Source organism: Manis pentadactyla, chromosome X (genome assembly GCF_030020395.1).
Source record: "Manis pentadactyla isolate mManPen7 chromosome X, mManPen7.hap1, whole genome shotgun sequence".
Lineage (NCBI taxonomy): Eukaryota > Metazoa > Chordata > Mammalia > Pholidota > Manidae > Manis > Manis pentadactyla.
Genome location: NC_080038.1, coordinates 47,544,039 through 47,562,662, shown reverse-complemented (window position 1 = coordinate 47,562,662; position 18,624 = coordinate 47,544,039). Strand labels below are relative to the sequence as shown.

Genomic DNA, 18,624 nt, shown 5'->3' with positions numbered 1-18,624 from the left:
AGAGGAAGAGTGCTCTTGCATTATGTGAAGAATTGTGTATCAATCCCTCCAAAACCAAGTGCTTCTTATACAAAAATTATATATGCCACGTTATTTCAGTACCTTCTCAAAAAGATACTTTCTTCTGGTAAACCTAAAATAATGTTCCCCTTTTTTGGAAAACACTTGGAAACAAAAGGAGAGCAAAGTATTGCAAGACGAGGGTATAGAGAGTTTTGTTCCTATGCAAAGGTTCAGGAATATGAGGGTTAATATATACAAAAACTTCTCTCTCAGTTCTCAAAATATATTAAATGTCTAGTATTATTTCTTTTTACTGGGTTAGCCTTAGCAGTGAACACTGATGAAGTTACTGTTTCTTCTAACAATCCTATACAAAATTTTTTTTTAATTGTGCTCTCACATTTAGTACCTACAGTCCAACAACAACAACTGGCGCTGGTTTGATGACCGCTCTGGGCGTTGGTGTAGTTACAGTGCAAGCAACAACAGCACTATTGATTCTGCTTGGAAATCTGGAGAGACAAGTGTGCGTTTCACTGCAGGCCGAAGAAGATACACTGTGCAGTTCACTACAATGGTGCAGGTATGTGCTCACTCAAGACTGCAAAGTTTATTGAAAAGCTGGATATTCCTTTAGGTTTGCTTCTTCCTGAACCAGTAGACCTGACATGTTACAAGGAATAGTATTACCACTACTAAATGAGTATGGTTTTCAGAGAACTGAGTTTTCCTAAAGTTGTTAGTTAGACCATGAGTCTGTGGCAGTTTGATGCTGTCCTATCTAGAAATGGTTTTTAAGCGACAGTCAAGGATTAGGGAGTAGTTAGGGATGGTGGTGTGTGCTCTCTTGGAAAGTTTACAGTTCTTTTCAGGGCCTTGGATATGCCACTTTCCTTCTGGGAACCTTTAGGCTTTCTCTCTATAAGTGATAGGGATGAGATACATTGCCAGGATTCCTTCCTGCTGCAACATTCTGCCTGAGAGTTCCAAACCCCTATAGTTCTTTTTTTGGTAGAGACGTTCTTACCTGCTTGAACTCCTAGGTTAATGAGGAAACAGGGAACCGGCGCCCTGTCATGCTGACTCTCCTGAGGGTACCACGTCTTAATAAAAACTCTAAAAACAGCACTGGACAGGAACTAGAGAAGACGCTAGAAGAAAGCAAAGAAATGGATATCAAACGTAAAGAAAATAAAGCCAATGGTACAGACTTTTTATTTTGAATCTTTCAAGGAATGTTTTATGTAAAGCTAGTGTGCCTTTATGGCTTAAGTTTTCTGATTGATTTCATTGTAATTTCTTATCCATCAGATTGCTCAGTGATTTAAAGATGCACAGTCCTTCTTTTTATATGCCTTTTCATCTAGTCTTAGAATTGTCATTTGCTATGTTTCTCTTAATAGGACCCAAATGCTTGACTGGTTATTTATGAGGGGAGAGGTATAGGAGAAAATGACAAGTTAAACTGTCTGAACTCTTACTTTCCCATTTGTAGATACCCCTTTGGTCCTAGAGAGTACAAATACTGAAAAGGACATGAGCCTGGAAGAAACAAAAATTGGGGAGATCCTGATCCAAGGCCTGACTGAGGATATGGTGACTGTTTTAATCCGGGCCTGCGTGAGCATGCTAGGAGTCCCTGTGGACCCAGACACTTTGCATGCCACTCTCCGCCTCTGCCTGAGGCTCACCCGAGACCACAAATACGCCATGATGTTTGCAGAGCTGAAGAGTACCCGCATGATCTTGAATTTGACCCAGAGCTCAGGCTTCAATGGGTTTACTCCCCTGGTTACCCTTCTCTTAAGACACATCATTGAGGATCCCTGCACCCTCCGTCATACAATGGAAAAGGTGAGTCTTCTTAGTATCAGATGCCAGTTTAGCATCATATCTTTGTTTTTCTTGTTTTCAAAACAAGTAGACTTCTGATTCTTCATAGGGTATATAGCTAGATACATAGACTATATGCTTTGCTCAGAAAAATTGCCCAGCTGTGTGCCAGGTGCTTGCTTAGGTATGGTAGACTATCCCATTGAATAACTAGATAATTGGAATAAATACCGGAATAATAAATAACTATAATTAAAAAGGAACAAGAAAAAAAATTTTTTAACTATAAATTTACTATACTAATAGCTCTTGTCTAGAAAGTTCCCTCTGGCAGTACAGGTTTCATGAAACAAAAACTATTAAAAATAAACTAGGGTGCCTTCTGCAAAATTCATGTCTTAAAGGTCATTCCCTTGTTAGGAGAATTTCTCATGCAATAACCCAAGAGCCTGGTTTCCAAATACTGTGTTTTGATATTGTAAAAATGGTGACATTTTTGGAATGTTTATGATATGCCAGGCACTGTGATAAGCTCTTTACAGACACCCATTGTGCAGATCAGAAAACTGAGGCTTCTGTGTTTATTTTAAGAAATACGTAAAGCAGTGGAAGAAATGACAAAGTGAAAAGAAAAAATTAAGACATTGACGAAGGGGTGGGGGGCTTATTTCCTACTGCTCATTCTTTGTCAGCAATCATCGTGTGAGTGTTGCTTCACTTACATTTTCCTATCTTAGAACATTGTTCCCCACATTTATAAATAGTGTGTTGCAATATGCATTTTTGTGCATAGCTTTGTTGCATTTAAGATTGTTTTTTCTTAGAAGATTTCCTGGAAATTGGATCAAGAGGTATAAATATTTTAAAATTTGCTTGCCAGAAAGGTGGTACCACTTTATATTTCTGTGTGTGTGTGAGTATACATCTGAAATTCTTCAGATAGCTCATCACCCAGCCTGTTTGATATCACCTAATATGAACAAAAGCACAAGAAAGAGAGCTGTTAAAGGCAGCATGTACACTGATTGAAAGTCATGAGATGGCCCAACAGGGAAGAAACAACTGTATACAGACAAGATTCTGACTTAAGAATAAAACACTTAAAATGGTTAAAGCTTACACAACTTAAAGACTGCTGAGAAAAAATACAGCTTCTTGTAGGATGAGAAAAAACTTCCTAAGCTTAAAGGGAATTGTATTTGTGGGTATGGGGATAAAGGAAGATCAGTGGCAGTTTTAACCTATCAAATTGTCAAAATATAAATGCTTGATTATATCCATTGCAGGTACGGGTATGGGGAACCAAGCATACTCTTACTCTTTTGTAGGAATGGAATTTGGTGCAACCATGTTGGAAGGCAATTTGGTACTGTCAGTCTAATATATCCTTTGACCTAGAAATTCTATGGCTAAGAATTTATCTGGTAACTAAAGTATGCCAAGGTACATATACAAGAATGCTCACTGTAGACTTGCTTGAAATATCAAGAAACTAGCAGTCTAATTGCCCAGCAGAGGACTGGATAAATAAATTATGGCACATTCTTTATAGTGAAAGTACACTTTTCTGTATTTAAAAAGAGAGAGTGATTTTATAGTTGCAGGCTGACAGTCAAGATACAGGGATTAATATACTAGAGAGCATGGTGGGTTTGGTAAGATACTCTTGTGTTTCCCGTGATTGATAAATCATTTCTTGAGAAGAGCAAAAGCATAGTGATGTCTAAGCCTGGTGGTGTCAAAGCAGACAATACATGAACAGTTTGATACTTCTAGTGCCTCTCTGTCTGAGACTGATGATTGACTTTGAGGCATAAGGGAAACATTCAGTTTTGTTTTTATACACAAAGTGGATGTCCATGTTACGTATTTTTAGAGTTTGATCCATTCTGGTTTAAAATTGGGACAGCATTTGGGAAGGCTAGGTGCTGGCACTTAAATATGGGAGCCATAATCTGGATGGATGATTAATCGTCTAGGTGCATCTCCCTATTTCTGTGAAGATCACATGCCATCTGGTGTAATAATTGATAGTTTCGGGATATGCTGAATGCTGTAACTTTATAAGCCACATTTTTTGAATTGGGAAGGGATAGGACTTAAAAGACCAAGTGTATCTTTCTCCCAGAATTCTAAAGCTTTCAGCCACTGTCTTGAGGCAGATCTTGGATGGAATTTTAATCCTTGGTAACTCTAACTTCCTTGAATGCAATTATACTTCTAGAAAGCAGTCTTTAATCAGCAGTGTTTCTCCTTCTCTTTACTAGGTTGTTCGCTCAGCAGCTACAAGTGGAGCTGGTAGCACTACTTCTGGTGTTGTATCTGGCAGCCTTGGCTCTCGGGAGATCAACTATATCCTTCGTGTCCTTGGGCCAGCTGCATGCCGCAATCCAGACATTTTCACAGAAGTGGCCAACTGCTGTATCCGCATTGCCCTTCCAGCTCCTCGAGGTTCAGGAACTGGTGAGTTTCCCTTCTCCTGGCCTTTGAGACATTGAAGTCTGTAATTAGTGTAACTGAAGATTTTCTGTGAAGAGATCTATAAGTTGGAAAGCCTCCTGAAGCCAACATTGGGACAATTGCTGGTTGATCATCTGAGTCAATACAGAGTTCCTTCAGTAGTTCCTCTGGTCTTTTCCTATGGTAATCCCTGCCAGGAATCCTAAGGACTCATTTCCGTCTAATCCTTGCTTTCAGAGAACTCATCTTGGTGTGGCAACAGGATTTACATACAGTGAATGGTTTAAGCATTCTATAGACAACTGGCATACACTCTTCAAAAATATTAATGCCATGAAAGGAAAAAAAACACGAGGATCTCATTGATGAGAGGAGACTAGAAAGAGAGAGAGCCATCAGTAACATTGATGGGATTCTGGATCCAGATAAAGAATATTTGGAGAAATTTGGATACTGACTTTGTATTAGATAATATAATTGTATCTGTGTTAAATTTTTTGAGTCTTGTAGTTATGTAGAAAATACCCTTGATCTTAGGAGGTGCAGGTAGACATGTTAGGGGTAAACAAATGGTGATTCTAAATTAAAAGTATATGGATATTTATTATACTAACCTTTCAACTTTTCTGTAGGACTGTGGGTTGTTTCCTCTCTCTCTTTTCTTCTTTTTTTCCAAATAAAAAGCTGGGAGGAGGACTTAATATTTTGGGAGCCCCTGCTACGTGCCTGGCCCTGTGCTTGGCATTTCTCTTGTATGGTCTCATTTAATCCTCATATTTCAAGAATGAGAAAATTGAGGTTTGTTGGATTTCAAATCCAAGTCTACCCAGTTCCAAAGCCTATATACTCTTTACTGTTTGGTACTGTTGTATTGAATCCTATGGGACTTAGAGAAGGTAAATGCCAAATTTTCTAGTAGGCTACTTCAACATTGTTTTTAAATGGCCTCCTGTTCCACTCATTATACAAGCCCCTGTCTGAGTTTTTGTCAGTAACCAAGTGTAGATACTGGTTCAGTGTTGAATGATTTTTCTGTATCACTTTGACTTAGCTTCAGATGACGAATTTGAGAATCTTAGAATTAAAGGCCCTAATGCCGTACAGCTGGTGAAGACAACCCCTTTGAAGCCCTCTCCGCTGCCTGTCATTCCTGATACTATCAAGGAAGTGATTTATGATATGCTGAATGCCCTGGCTGCATACCATGCTCCAGAGGAAGGTATGTAATTAGCCCGTCTCAGGAGGCTAGTCACTTGGCCTGGGTCATTCCAACCAACTCATGGCTTAGTGAGCACTCACTATGTACCCACACTCTGGTAATCAGGATGAATAGACAAAAATTCACTTCTCTGAAGAAGCTAGTAGTTATAATAGTCATACAGTGTGACAGATGCCTAGATAGTGGTGAGTCCTAGGACAAGGCACATGAAATGGTGGGGGTGGGACCTTTAGAAAAGTTTCTCAGAGTAAGTGATTACTAAAATAGCTCTTGAATGATAAGGATGAGGAAATTGCTAAGAGTTCTGGCATATGAGAGTACATCCCATACCGAGGGAAGAATGAACAAAGATTAAAAAGGAGATAATAGCATCTTGTGAGCAGATTGAAAAATAAAATACCAGGAAATCCCTTTAATGTTTTTGTTCTCACAAACAAAAATCTTTATTGCCCGAAAAACTGGCAACAATGTTAGAAGGTCTGGGTAAGTTTCCTGACCTCAGAGACCACCATCCCAATCCACCTTTCCTTATTCCTCGTTAAGGTGCTGCTTATAAGTACCAGGAAAGTCCAGAATGAGTTGGCTTGGAGTCCAAGCTTCTATTCCATTAAGATCTTTATCAATTTTATCCAGGACATACTTATAGGTCCCACAAAATTGCCAAAAATTTATGAATTCTGCCTTTAATAAAAGTCAAGACGATCTGAGTCTTTACTTTTTTGCTGTTCATCCATACAGTACTCTGATCCATATAGAGCTCCTTGTTTCTCCTACATCCACCACAGAACTTTTATCCCACCTCACATATCCTTTCCTGCCCTCCCAAAATTTCAGCTGTGTTCATATATCTTGGCAGTGACAGCTAAGGAAAGTGAAGAGACTAAATAAATTGCCTGTGGTCACAAAGATAGTTAGTGATAGAATGAGGTTTACAACCATGCTCTCTTGGTTATACTCCTTTTCTAATTTTTTTTTAATTGGACCTTATTTTTTTATTAAGGTATCATTGATATACACCCTTATTAAGGTTTCACATGAGCAACATTGTGATTACTACATTCACCCATATGATCGAGTCCCCCCCATACCTGTCCATCAGTGTAGTAAAATGCCACAGAGTCACTAGTCTTCTCTGTGCTACACTGTCTTCCCCATGATCCCCCACATACTATGTGTGCCAATCATAATGTCCCCTCAATCCCCTTCTCCCTCCCTCCCCACCTGCCCTCCCCAACCTCCCCCTTTTGTAGCCACTAGTCTCTTCTTGGAGTCTGTGAGTCTCCTGCTGTTTTGTTCCTTCAGTTTTGCTTCGTTGTTATACTCCACAAATGAGGGAAATCATTTGGTACTTGTCTTTCTCCGCCTGGCTTATTTCACAGAGCATAATACTCTCTAGCTCAATCTATGTTATTGCAAATGGTAGGATTTGTTTCCTTCTTATGGCTGAATAGTATTCCATTGTGTATATGTACCACCTCTTCTTTATCCATTCATCTGCTGATGGACACTTAGGTTACTTCCATATCTTGGCTATTGTAAATAGTGCTGCAGTAAACATAGGGGTACATATGTCTTTTTGAATCTGAAAATTTGTTTTCTTTGAGTAAATTCCTAGGAGTGGAATTCCCAGGTCAAATGGTATTTCTATTTTTAGTTTTTTGAGGAACCTCCATTCTGCTTTCCATAATGGTTGTACTAGTTTACATTCCCACCAGCAGTGTAGGAGGATTCCCCTTTTCCACATCCTCGCCACCTTTCTAATTCTTAAGGGAAAGCCTAGCAAATATCACTGTGTAAATAGTTGTAGCAACTTGAGGTAAAATTGACCAAGCTACAGAATAGGCTTTAACACTGCACAATTATTATCATTTTGTTCTTGTTTTTCTAGCAGACAAATCTGATTCTAAACCTGGAGGTATGACCCAAGAAGTTGGCCAGCTCCTGCAAGACATGGGCGATGATGTATACCAGCAATACCGGTCACTTACTCGTCAGAGCAGTGACTTCGATACACAGTCAGGTTTTTCCATTAATGTAAGTCAATTCCAACCTGTCGTCTTCTCCCTTTTTGTTACCCCTGTGTATTATTCCTATTTAGGGTTTATGCTGGGGAAATTTTAAAGGTGTTACTTTGATGCCTCAGTAAATTATCTGTTGTCCTAAAAATGAAGATAAAATTGAGGTGTCTCTAGGATTCTCTTTTCTCACCTTGGGTTGGAAATGTTTCCTTAATTCATTTTTCATTCTCATCTTCCTCTTTCCTTGACCCCCAATCTCGCACTCACTGTTCATAGTGATGGCTTCTCACAGATTATAGTATATACAGGGGAAAGATGGTTAAAAGATTGCCAAAGAAAATCTGTAGCATTCACAACCAGTAACCTAATTGTGGGAATCCTGGGAAGGAAGGAGTCCTATCATTTGAGGACATCTCTTTTTGAAATTAATAATGGCTCAGGAGTTATCTTCTTCTATAGAGTCAGGTCTTTGCTGCAGATGGTTCATCCACTGAGACGTCCACATCTGGGACATCCCAAGGAGAAGGTAATCGTTCGCCTTTGTTCCTCTTTTTGTTCTCATTTATTGAGAGGACAGCTTGAAGAAACTGGGTGTCCTGGGCAGAGGGTGGTGGATAATTGTCACATTTACTTGTCTAAGTGAACTTAGGGTTGTGAACTCAGTGTTTTATGAATGAAGTGTTTCTATATGCTGAAGTTAATGGAACTAACTTCACAGGTAACCCAGTAATCATTGCTATGAAAACATCCTTTAGGTCTACTCTTTAAGCCACCCCATGTATTTCTTTTGGTGGCTTCCATGCTGCTTTATAGGGCTTTGGTGCCAATGACACAATTGTTAGCTATAAGATTTACATGATAGATTCTTGCCTTCTAGCATTGAACCCATTGGCTACTCACCAAGAATTAGTGAAACATCATGTAGAAGGAATTCTAATGGGGCCTTTCAAGAGTTGGTTCTCCTTGGATAGGAAAGATCTTTGAGATCTAAGTTAGGAGACATTGTACTCAATAGCGGACTAATGTCTGGAGACAATCAAAAAGTAACAATTAGTAAAGTAATTATTTAAGTAAAAGTAACTCATTTAAGTAAAAGTAACTCATTTTGGTGGAATTACTGTCTATGTAGTGTATAATATGGGTGATGGCAATATTATTCAAGGGAAGCTTCAGTGCCCTTTATGTGGCAGACCATAGTAGACACCAAAATTAATCAGATTCATTCCTTGCACTTAAAGAATTTTATCTAGTGAGAGAGACCTACAAAGTTGTAATACAATATGACTGCTGGAATGGAGGCATCCTGCAGTTGGGTAGCCATTGGTATAGTGTTTCTGGAACATAAAACTATGTATAAATGAATGTAAATGATGGAAGATGTGTGAACAGTTGGACAAAGCCTCCCTGCTGTACTAAATCCATAGACCATTATCTAAGACCTGGGTCGTCCTAGCTCTCTGTTCTTCCGCTGCAATATGAGGAAGGTGTTCAGTTTGTACCAGTGGCTTAAAGTGGAAGAGAAGTGGTATTCTTTCCACCTAATGCTTGATTTCATCAATATTCCAATGTGGAATTAAACCAATGTTGGGCTTTTTCTCAACAGTTTCAACTCCAGAGGAGTCTCGGGATGGGAAGAAAGATAAAGAAGGGGACCGGGCCTCTGAGGAAGGCAAGCAGAAAGGCAAGGGCAGCAAACCTTTAATGCCCACCTCCACTATTCTTCGTCTTCTGGCAGAGTTGGTGAGGTCCTATGTTGGTATTGCTACCCTGATTGCCAACTACAGCTATACTGTGGGCCAGTCTGAGTTGATCAAAGAGGTAATATTTTCAACTTCTGTTTAATATTTTATACTGTCGTCATTTAGATACCTGCTATATGTGTCAGACACTGTTAGGAACCCATGCATGCTAGCCCAGTGGTGAAAGGCGTGTGTTGAAGAGCTAGGCCTTTTTTCCATGATATGGAACCATATTGCAGGTTCATTGCAGGGAGTGAGTGGATACAGTATCTTAATTTATTTTGTAGAAAATCACCTGGTCTGCAGTGTGGAGACTGCAAACAGCAAGATTGGAGTCAGACCAGTTAGTAATCTGATATAGTAATCGTAGGCAATAGAGGATCTTGCGGTTGGTGAAATGGAAGAGTTGAAGACATATTTTAAAGGTAGAAATGGGCAAGAATTGGATTTGGAGAATGAAAGCAGAAGTCAAGGACTCAGATATTTTTGTTTTATGTTCTTTTATTCCTTTTATGTTAGAAGAGAAAATGGTTTGAAGACACAATGTGGAATTTGAGAGGTAGCTGTGGGTCAACTAAGTAAAGGTGTCTAAAGGACAGTAGAATAAACCAAATACATAAGAATATCGGTGTTTATCTCCCAGATGTATTCATACCTATGCAAAGACACCAGATATGGTAACAGTACTGGTAATATAAAATATAAGAAAAGCCTAAATGCCCAGTTGTGGAAAAATAAATGAAGTCATACTTTTATATGTACTGATCTGGAAATATCTTCAGGTTAGATTTTTCAAGTGAGAGAGCACTTTAAGAGACTATGTTCCCATATATGTGAAAGGGGGCACCCAAGGAGGGTTTTTTCCATAAAGGGGACCCCATTTGGGGAGTCAGATAATAATTTTATGGTTAGTAAGCAATAAAGGGACTGAATGGAGTAAGGGCAATAATGTTGCAGACCAAGAACCTGTGAAAGTAACTGCCATTTTTAAGCTGTTTTTACTTTAATTGAAGTTTTTAAAATACATTAAAAATATACAACTCCTAAATGATTCATCCATTAAGTTTTCTTGGACAACCACCACCGAAATTAAATAAAACATTACAGATGCCACAAAAGCTACCTCCACATGCCTTCATTGCATCCTGCCCTTGTCTTGAGGGCCCATAAGGTCACCATTATCTTGAGTTCTATTGCCATAGATTGGTTTTGCACTTCATATAAATCGAATTTTAAAGTAGGTACTCCTTTGTGTTTGGCTTTTGCTTAAGATGTTGTAAGATTCATTTTTGTATATAGTTGTAGTTTATTTTCATTGCTTTGTATAATCCCATTATGTGAATGTAATACAACCTTTCTCCATTCTAGTGCTAATAGACAATTGGGTAGTATTTCATTTGGAGGTATTAAAAGTAATCCTGCTATAGTCATTCTTATACATACCCTGGTGAACATATATAAGCATTTCTGTTGGGTGGTATATGCCTAAGAGTAGAATTGCTAGTCTGTTGTGCTTTAGCAAATGATGCCAAAAGTTTTCCAGAATGGTTGTGTCATATTTATATCACCACCACAGCATATGGGGCATTCAGATCGTTTCACCTCCTTGCCAGCACTTGGTATTTTTCCTGTTTTTCATTTTAGTCATTCTAGTAAGTTTGTAGTAGTATTGCATTCCAGTTAAAATTTCCATCTTTATTGGATATTTGGATATACTGTTTTGTGAAGTGTCTAAGTCTTATTCTTATGTTATATTGAGTTCTTTGTATATTCTTGGTATAAGTCCTTTGTTGACTATATGTGTTACATAGACATTAGGCATTTATTTCAAAGCTTTTACTCATTATGCCAGTTGTAGTTATAATTTTTAACAACATTACTTGTGGAATAAGATGTTTAATTGCAAATTTATTAAGTATCTGCTTAATGTATGTCATGTGATCTACTGGATACTTACTAGGTGCTTTACAAATTACTTTTGGTTATCCTCACCTCAGCACTGCAAGGTTGTTGGTACTGCTCCCCTTAAGGGAAGAGAGAAGGCTCAGAGAGGTCAATAACTTGCCCAAAGCCACAGGGCAGAATAGAATAGCAGGACTAGAACTGGAACCTAGGTGTCTAATTTCACATCCTTTCTACTCAAGTGGTCACAATGCTTTCCCAAATTGCAAGGCTTTTTTCCAGTTTTTACTAATTAGCACCACATAATATTGTTTAAATTTTTATTCAAAAAACTGTTTTAACTTTGTATTTTATTCACTACAGAAAAATTTTTATTTCTAATACTCCTGTCTTAACAAGGTCAGCTTATCTAATTTCCCAGACTCTAGAATTCTTCAATGTATTTTTCACTGAGGTAAAATTCACATGAAATTAAGCATTTTAAAGTGTACAGTTGAGTAGTATTTAGTACATTCACTGTCATGCAATCATTGTCTCTAATTCCATAATTGTCAATGCATTTTTATCTAAAATCTACTTGAATGAGAGAAGAACTAAGTTTCTTTATAAGATAAGGAATTATCAGGGCAGAAATCATTGTTAGAGAAAAAGAAAAGTGGTTCGATTTCCTTTCCTGCCACTGGGCCTTTTTTTGCTGTTTCAAGTAACCCCACATTAAATCTTTTTGTGTATCTATCTGTGACTATGCTGTTTTTCATTTGACCCCTGCCATCTTCTAGCCTGGGGTGTTGGCCCACTGTAGGTGTCAGTAAATACTACAATTTAATTGAATACAAAAGGGATTATAGCACTAATTTGGGAATCAATATTTGAATCCTTGCCGTTGGCTAACTTCTTTGTGCAAGCCACGTTTCTTTGGTCCTCGGATTACCCATCTTTCAAATGGGAAAAATATTGAACTTGTCTTAACTGTTTTGTAGGTTTGCTATGAACAGTTCTGTTAAATACAGCACACAAAAATGTTTTAAGGAATGCCAAGTATTATCTAAATGAAGATATATAAACTGTATAGTGGGAAATCAATGGGATCTGGTAGCATAAAGTCTGGGTTTCTATTCCCTTGGCTTGTACCTTTAAGCCTTGTTTTCTCTTTTGTAAAGTGAACCTGATAATCACTGACTGGGTGATTTCAAGGATCAGCACTGTGCATGTACCTTGTTGATGTGCAGAGGATATGGCATAATTGAGCTTATGAGTAAATGTCATGATTAATGACTTTTCAGGACTGCAGTGTGCTAGCTTTTGTTCTGGACCACCTCCTCCCACATACTCAGAATGCAGAAGACAAGGACACACCTGCCTTGGCCCGCCTATTCCTCGCAAGCCTGGCTGCTGCAGGGAGTGGCACAGATGCCCAGGTGGCCCTTGTGAATGAAGTAAAAGCAGCCCTGGGACGGGCACTGGCTATGGCTGAGAGTACGGAGAAACATGCCAGGTAAAATCCACATCTGACCTAGTGCTGATAACCAGTAACATCCCATTACTCCATTCTTGGCCCATGGGGTTCTTTGCACTTAAACAAAAGTCTGGTTATAACTGACCCTATATGTTCTCTCTGGTCCTTTCAAATAGTTCCAGTGCTTCAAGAAAACAAAGGGATGTTTTTGTTGTATGTTTAGGACCTACAAAGAAGAAGTTGAGCCAGTTTTCAATTTTATTTTTAAATTATGTTTAAAGAAAATGAAGAATGCTACCACCCAGGGAGTGAGTTCTCACCTGTTTAGATGTTACTTCCAGAAGGAAACACAAAGGGCGCAGGAGGGTTATCTGAAGCCAGTTAGTGAAGATATGGCCTAAGAAAGGGCTGTATTCACATGATAGAGGTGTCAAACTTCTCTTCCAGACTTCAGGCAGTGATGTGTATCATCAGTACTATCATGGAGTCCTGCCCCTCCACCTCCAGCTTCTATAGCAGTGCCACAGCCAAGACCCAGCACAATGGCATGAACAATATCATTCGACTCTTCCTGAAGAAGGGACTGGTTAATGACCTGGCTAGAGTGCCTCACAGCCTGGACCTGTCTAGGTAAAATCATTCCTGAGCTCTAGCCCCAGGCTTTTGCCCTCTCTTTAATCATGCCACTTACTTCTCTATTTACCTAATATATTTCATGTATCCTTACCACATGAGTAGTGACCAGCTGGTATGATAGGAAAAGTTTGGGTGTAGGTGGGAACCTGGTTTCTTAGTATTGTGGCTTTTAAGCAAGGTACTTTACTTTCTTTAGGCCTTAGTTTTCTCATTTGCTGCAAACTAAATTATAGCTGGACTATATTGGTGATTTTTTTTCCAAGCTTCTCCCCTTTCATTAAAAATAACCTTTTATTATATAAGATTATATGTGTATCATAAAAAATACTGCTATTAAATAAAATGTACTGTTGATCAAAAGTAGACACCATATTCCTATCACCTAGATACCACTGTTGCCTTTTTGTATCTCTTTTAATGGCTTTCTTCACATAACATAAAAAATGGATTTTTTACTAAAATGATATTATATATGCTATTGTGTAACCTAGGTTGGATTGGGGGTTTTGCTTCTTTGTTTTTTCATTACTAGTCTTTACTTTTTGTAAAAATAAAATAAGTTTTCATCCTATCTAATGCCCAAATCCATATTCAGAAATTTTTGTCCAAACCAGAATCCAATTTATGGAACTTGCATTACATCTCATTATGGCCTGAGTCTCTCTTAATCTAACACAGATCCTTAATTAATTTTTTAATCTTCATTTTATTGTTTTTGTTCATGACACGAATTAGTTGAAGTGACAGGGCCTGCTGTCCTACAGAATGTTTCCCCTAGATTTGGTCCATTTGGTTCCTTGCAGTGTCATTTAACTTGTTCCTTTAATCCCTATTTTCTGTGAACTTTTAGTTAGAGCTAGAGGCTTAGTGGAGTAATTTAAACACTTGTCTAGGATATATCATAGCTGATATACATCTCATATTGTATCATGAGGAGACACATCTCTTTGAACTACCATTAATAATCGTGATAAGATTGACCACTAAAGTGGTAATTGTCACTGTGCTATTGTTATTTTCTCCTCCTAGAAAATAGTCTGTGTTATTACTTTGGCACTGTACAAATGTCTAGTTACCTATCAGCCATATACCTAATTAATGGTCTTAACACCAGTTGATAATCCTTGCCTGCATCAGTTAATTTCTTTGGGGGATACTGGTGATGTGACAACTTTTTATTCTGTCACTCCTTCTACATTATTAGCTGGCATTTTTCCGTGATACAGCCCCAGTTGAAGAGGGGGAAGTCTGATTACCCTGAAACACAATTCCTTTTGAAAAGGCAGGATAAAAACAATTTTCCCCTTATCTCACCAGTTTTCAGAGTGAAGTCAAAAATAGACTTAATCACCACCTCAAATGGGGGTTTTCTGTTTTGTAAGTAGTATCATCAATTCTTGAATTTTTGTTGATGCTTAAAATCAATGATTGAATTATATGGATCACTGTAGTCATCTTTTTCATTACACCTTTGGCCTGTGGGGCCTCTTAAAGCTGACTTCTTTGTCCTTTTGATACAACCTCATCATTTTTTTTTAATGCTTATAAAAACTTCAAACTCGACAGTAGTGTAATGAGCACCATGTGTCTCACCCTAACCAGTGGTTAGCATTCTGTTCTGTTTGCTTTAGTAACCCCCGCCCCCCATCCCCCACACACACACACTCTTCAGGAGCTGAATTATTTGAAATTCATCACAAACAGTGTGATGCTTAACCTCTGAATACTTAAGCAGGTGTCTCCTAAGAACAAACATTCCCTTACATGGTTAGAATACCATGTAAGGGAATGTTCTCAATATATATTTCATATTCAAATATCCCCTAGTTATTCCAAGTATGTCTTTATAGCCTGAGGGGAATGTATTTTAATCCAGGACCCAATGCACATCACTCAATGCATTTGATTGTCATGTATGTGTTGTTTTTTATTTGACTCTTACAAAGAATCCAGAAGGCCTTTATCATCAGGTTCAGATTAAACTTTTTAGGTAAGATTACTACATGGGTGATGATTTCCTTTCTCAGTGTGTCAATCACCTCAGGACACACATATTCCAGTTCGTCCCGTTATTGGTGATGGTGTTTGATCACGTAGTTAAAGGTTAGATTTCCCCTTTGTATTTAATAAGTTATCTATGAGATGAAGCTTTGAGCTCATTAGCTCATGTGAAAATTATGGGAATGTCCAGTGCCCTACAGACTTTTAACTCAGTAGATTTAGCGTTCATTTTAGTGTTCCTTTCCTTATTCACTTACATTGCTGGCTGACTGCAAAGTGATGATTTTTTGCTTGTCATTCCTGTTTATTAGCTGCCATTCTTTTATAGTGAAGAACTCCTGCTTGCTTTTGTATCCCTGTGGCTGCAGACTCTTTTTCTGTTTTATGTGTTGTAGTCTATTACCATCATTATTTTTTTTTGATGTTCAGATTATCTTAAATTTGGCCTGTGATAATGAGTCTACTGCTTTTTTAAAGCCTTGTTACTTTGGAAAGACTTCTTGACAAAACAAGATGTCCCAGACTTATCTTGTGCCTTCCATGCCCCATTCCTGGGATCAGTTGTTACTCTGGTGAGGCTTGGTTCCTTTTAGTGGAGTTCTGTGCTCATTCCATCTCTGTATCTTCCTTTATCTCAGTCCCAACATGGCCAATACAGTCAATGCTGCTCTGAAGCCTTTGGAAACACTTTCCCGGATTGTGAACCAGCCCAGTAGCCTTTTTGGCAGCAAGAGTGCTTCTAGCAAGAGCAAGTCTGAGCAGGATGCCCAGGGAGCCACTCAGGACTCCAATAGCAGCCAGCAGGACCCAGGTAGGGAATCAGAGTCAATGGACTGGAGGGCTGGCTGGGTGGGCATCCTCTTATTTTATGGGCATGGCATCACAAATGTTCTGGCTTGGTATTGTTTCACCCTGGGAACTTGCTGGCCTTCCAGAGATCTGTCATAGCGGTGTGGGAATCTGCCCCACAAAGAATTCCTTAAAATTGCAGCCTTATTTGGCTATCCTCACACGTAGCCTTGTCTTTTCCTTTGTCACCCATTCATTCGCTGAGAACTTACAAACTTGCCCAGGGAAGGGACCTTACTGTCTTCATGCTTGTCCTGTGGTGCCCTGCATATAGGCACCCTTTGATGATTTTGCTGGTTGGTTGATTGTTTCAGGCGAGCCTGGGGAAGCAGAAGTACAGGAGGAGGATCATGATGTCACTCAGACAGAGGTGGCAGATGGGGATATCATGGATGGGGAGGCTGAAACCGACTCAGTGGTGATTGCTGGGCAGCCTGAGGTGCTCAGTTCACAAGAGATGCAGGTAGGGAGGCAGATCACCCAGCATACCCCTATTGCAGCACTGAACCAAAACCCCCAAGTGGTGTGTGGTGTGGGTGGGTGAGTACTTTAGAGCTTTGCCTCAGTGCTGTCTGCAGAGTACCACAGATGATATCTTCATAGATGCTCAGTAAATGCGTTTGAATTGTATGAAATGAGGGGTGGGGGCAGGGCCAGGATGTCATGTACTATGAAATGTAATAGATCCCAATGAGAAAACTTAAGCACAGGTGAAATGTGGGCATAGAAAACTGGCCTGAGCCCCATGGGCCCAGGGTCTTTGATTTACTTGGCTCTGGTCATTAATGAAAGCTCCTTAACATCACTGTTGTGCTTATAGCACCAGCTCTTAATGGGGCATTCAAACAGCAGTCTTCTAAAGACCTTAAAGCATTGTAATTTCTGGAGCTGGTAGCAATGGTAAGAAATGAGACCTACAGCCCTAAGCTGCTAGCTCTAAGGAGATGTGCATGTATTTCTGGGCAGTATAAACTAACCTGGTCTCAGATAACTGGGATGGACCCATCTGAAAGACAGTCTGTGGATTGGCAGCACATGGTAGTTGCTGTGCTCTTAGCACTAAGTGTGTAGTGTTTATGTAATGTCCTTTGTCACACATTTACCTAGAAATATATGCTCCCTTGGTGGCTTTTTTTTAGGGTTTTTGTGCTAGCTCAATGATAGACTTGTGTGCATCCATATGTATGTTCTATTTCTCTCCAGGTTGAGAATGAGCTGGAAGACCTGATAGATGAGTTGCTTGAGAGGGATGGCGGATCTGGGAACAGTACAATTATAGGTGAGAGCCCCAGAACTGAGTATAGCCTCTTCCTCTACTTCAGTCTCTCTTGGGAGGACCCTTTTTCTCATCATCTGCTTGCTCAGCTCTGCCTAAGGGCTCATAGCCAGCCTAGATTGCTGCTTGTCTTGATGTTGATGGTCTTACAGATGAGAAATTCACAAGCCATCTACAGACCTGTGGCAGGTCTGAAGCATTGCCTGTGGGGGGGAGGCAGGGGCTGGCCAATTAGTACAGATGATACATCAGGTACATCAAGAGTGTTTATTCATGGAGGCCTAGAGAAGGCTGTAGAGGCTATAGGGTGAGAAAGTGCTTTCCTTTCAGTTCTTCAGCAAAATCCAGGGGCTTTCTGCCTCTGAGTCTCAGTAGTGTAAAAAGAGTGATCATTCCCAAAGGGTGACCGTTTTTACAACTCAGAGGGAAAACAGCAAAAGTACCCTACTGTCTCCTGGCTCCAAGGGTGTATGTGTTACTTGTTTTTATTTTATTGTTGAAGGAAATCAAAGGATAAACAGAAGTAGAAGTGTTATTTGTTTGACAAGGCTTTTTCACACCCATTATCCTCTGCGGTTTCACAATTAGTGGGATTGGCAGGACAGATGTGATCATCCCATTTTGCAAATGAGGAAACTGAGACTCAGACAGGTAAAGTGACTGGCCAAGCTCACCTAGCTAGTCAACAGCAGAGAACCTAGGTCTTCTCCCTCATCCAAAACAAAGTGGATATCTGCTGGGTGTACGTAGCTGCTTTAGGCGCACCCAATCTGGAAAGGGAAGTCCTCTGTTGTTCAGTGAAGGCTCTGCTCTGTAACCTTCAGTGAGCAGAAGTGGAGAGGATGAATCACAAGAGGACGTGCTGATGGATGAAGCTCCTTCCAACCTCAGCCAAGCTTCCACCTTGCAGGCCAACCGAGAAGGTGAGAGTGCCGAGGCCAGAAAGGCCTCCCTTCTTGCCCTGCACGTCTGACAGACACTACACTAGGGTTTTCCTCGAGGCAGCTGCCCACATGTGCAGAATAAGAAAGCATCTGTCTGCATGCGCTGACATACACCATCCACTTTATCCTCAGCCAGTTTTTCAAATAACATGTTACTACTGCTTGCCCAAGAGTTTATCACTTCTTACTTGGTTCGCTTTCTTCTCACCCACCTGCTTTCATCGCTCCAGATTTCCTCTTACCAACAAGATGCAGTCAGTAGCAAAGTAGGGCTGGAAAGGCAAGGGG

At 39.6% G+C, this 18,624-nt stretch overlaps 1 protein-coding gene across 14 annotated transcripts in view; it reads left to right on the top strand.

Moving 5' to 3' along the window:
* The window catches only part of HUWE1 (HECT, UBA and WWE domain containing E3 ubiquitin protein ligase 1), a 206,952-nt gene that overhangs the window by 163,219 nt on the left and 25,109 nt on the right, over positions 1 to 18,624 (top strand). For 11 of the 14 annotated variants that reach the window (XM_057495610.1, XM_036919075.2, XM_036919079.2 and 8 more), the window contains 14 exons: positions 410 to 586; positions 1,047 to 1,206; positions 1,499 to 1,857; positions 4,104 to 4,299; positions 5,348 to 5,515; positions 7,404 to 7,549; positions 7,993 to 8,059; positions 9,137 to 9,351; positions 12,458 to 12,669; positions 13,078 to 13,260; positions 15,906 to 16,078; positions 16,431 to 16,579; positions 17,320 to 17,395; positions 18,217 to 18,315. In XM_057495610.1, the coding sequence (XP_057351593.1) occupies positions 410 to 586; positions 1,047 to 1,206; positions 1,499 to 1,857; positions 4,104 to 4,299; positions 5,348 to 5,515; positions 7,404 to 7,549; positions 7,993 to 8,059; positions 9,137 to 9,351; positions 12,458 to 12,669; positions 13,078 to 13,260; positions 15,906 to 16,078; positions 16,431 to 16,579; positions 17,320 to 17,395; positions 18,217 to 18,315 (2,380 nt within the window). The remainder of the gene's footprint in view (positions 1 to 409; positions 587 to 1,046; positions 1,207 to 1,498; positions 1,858 to 4,103; positions 4,300 to 5,347; positions 5,516 to 7,403; positions 7,550 to 7,992; positions 8,060 to 9,136; positions 9,352 to 12,457; positions 12,670 to 13,077; positions 13,261 to 15,905; positions 16,079 to 16,430; positions 16,580 to 17,319; positions 17,396 to 18,216; positions 18,316 to 18,624) is intronic. The other 3 variants (XM_036919085.2, XM_036919084.2, XM_036919078.2) reach the window with 2 other exon arrangements.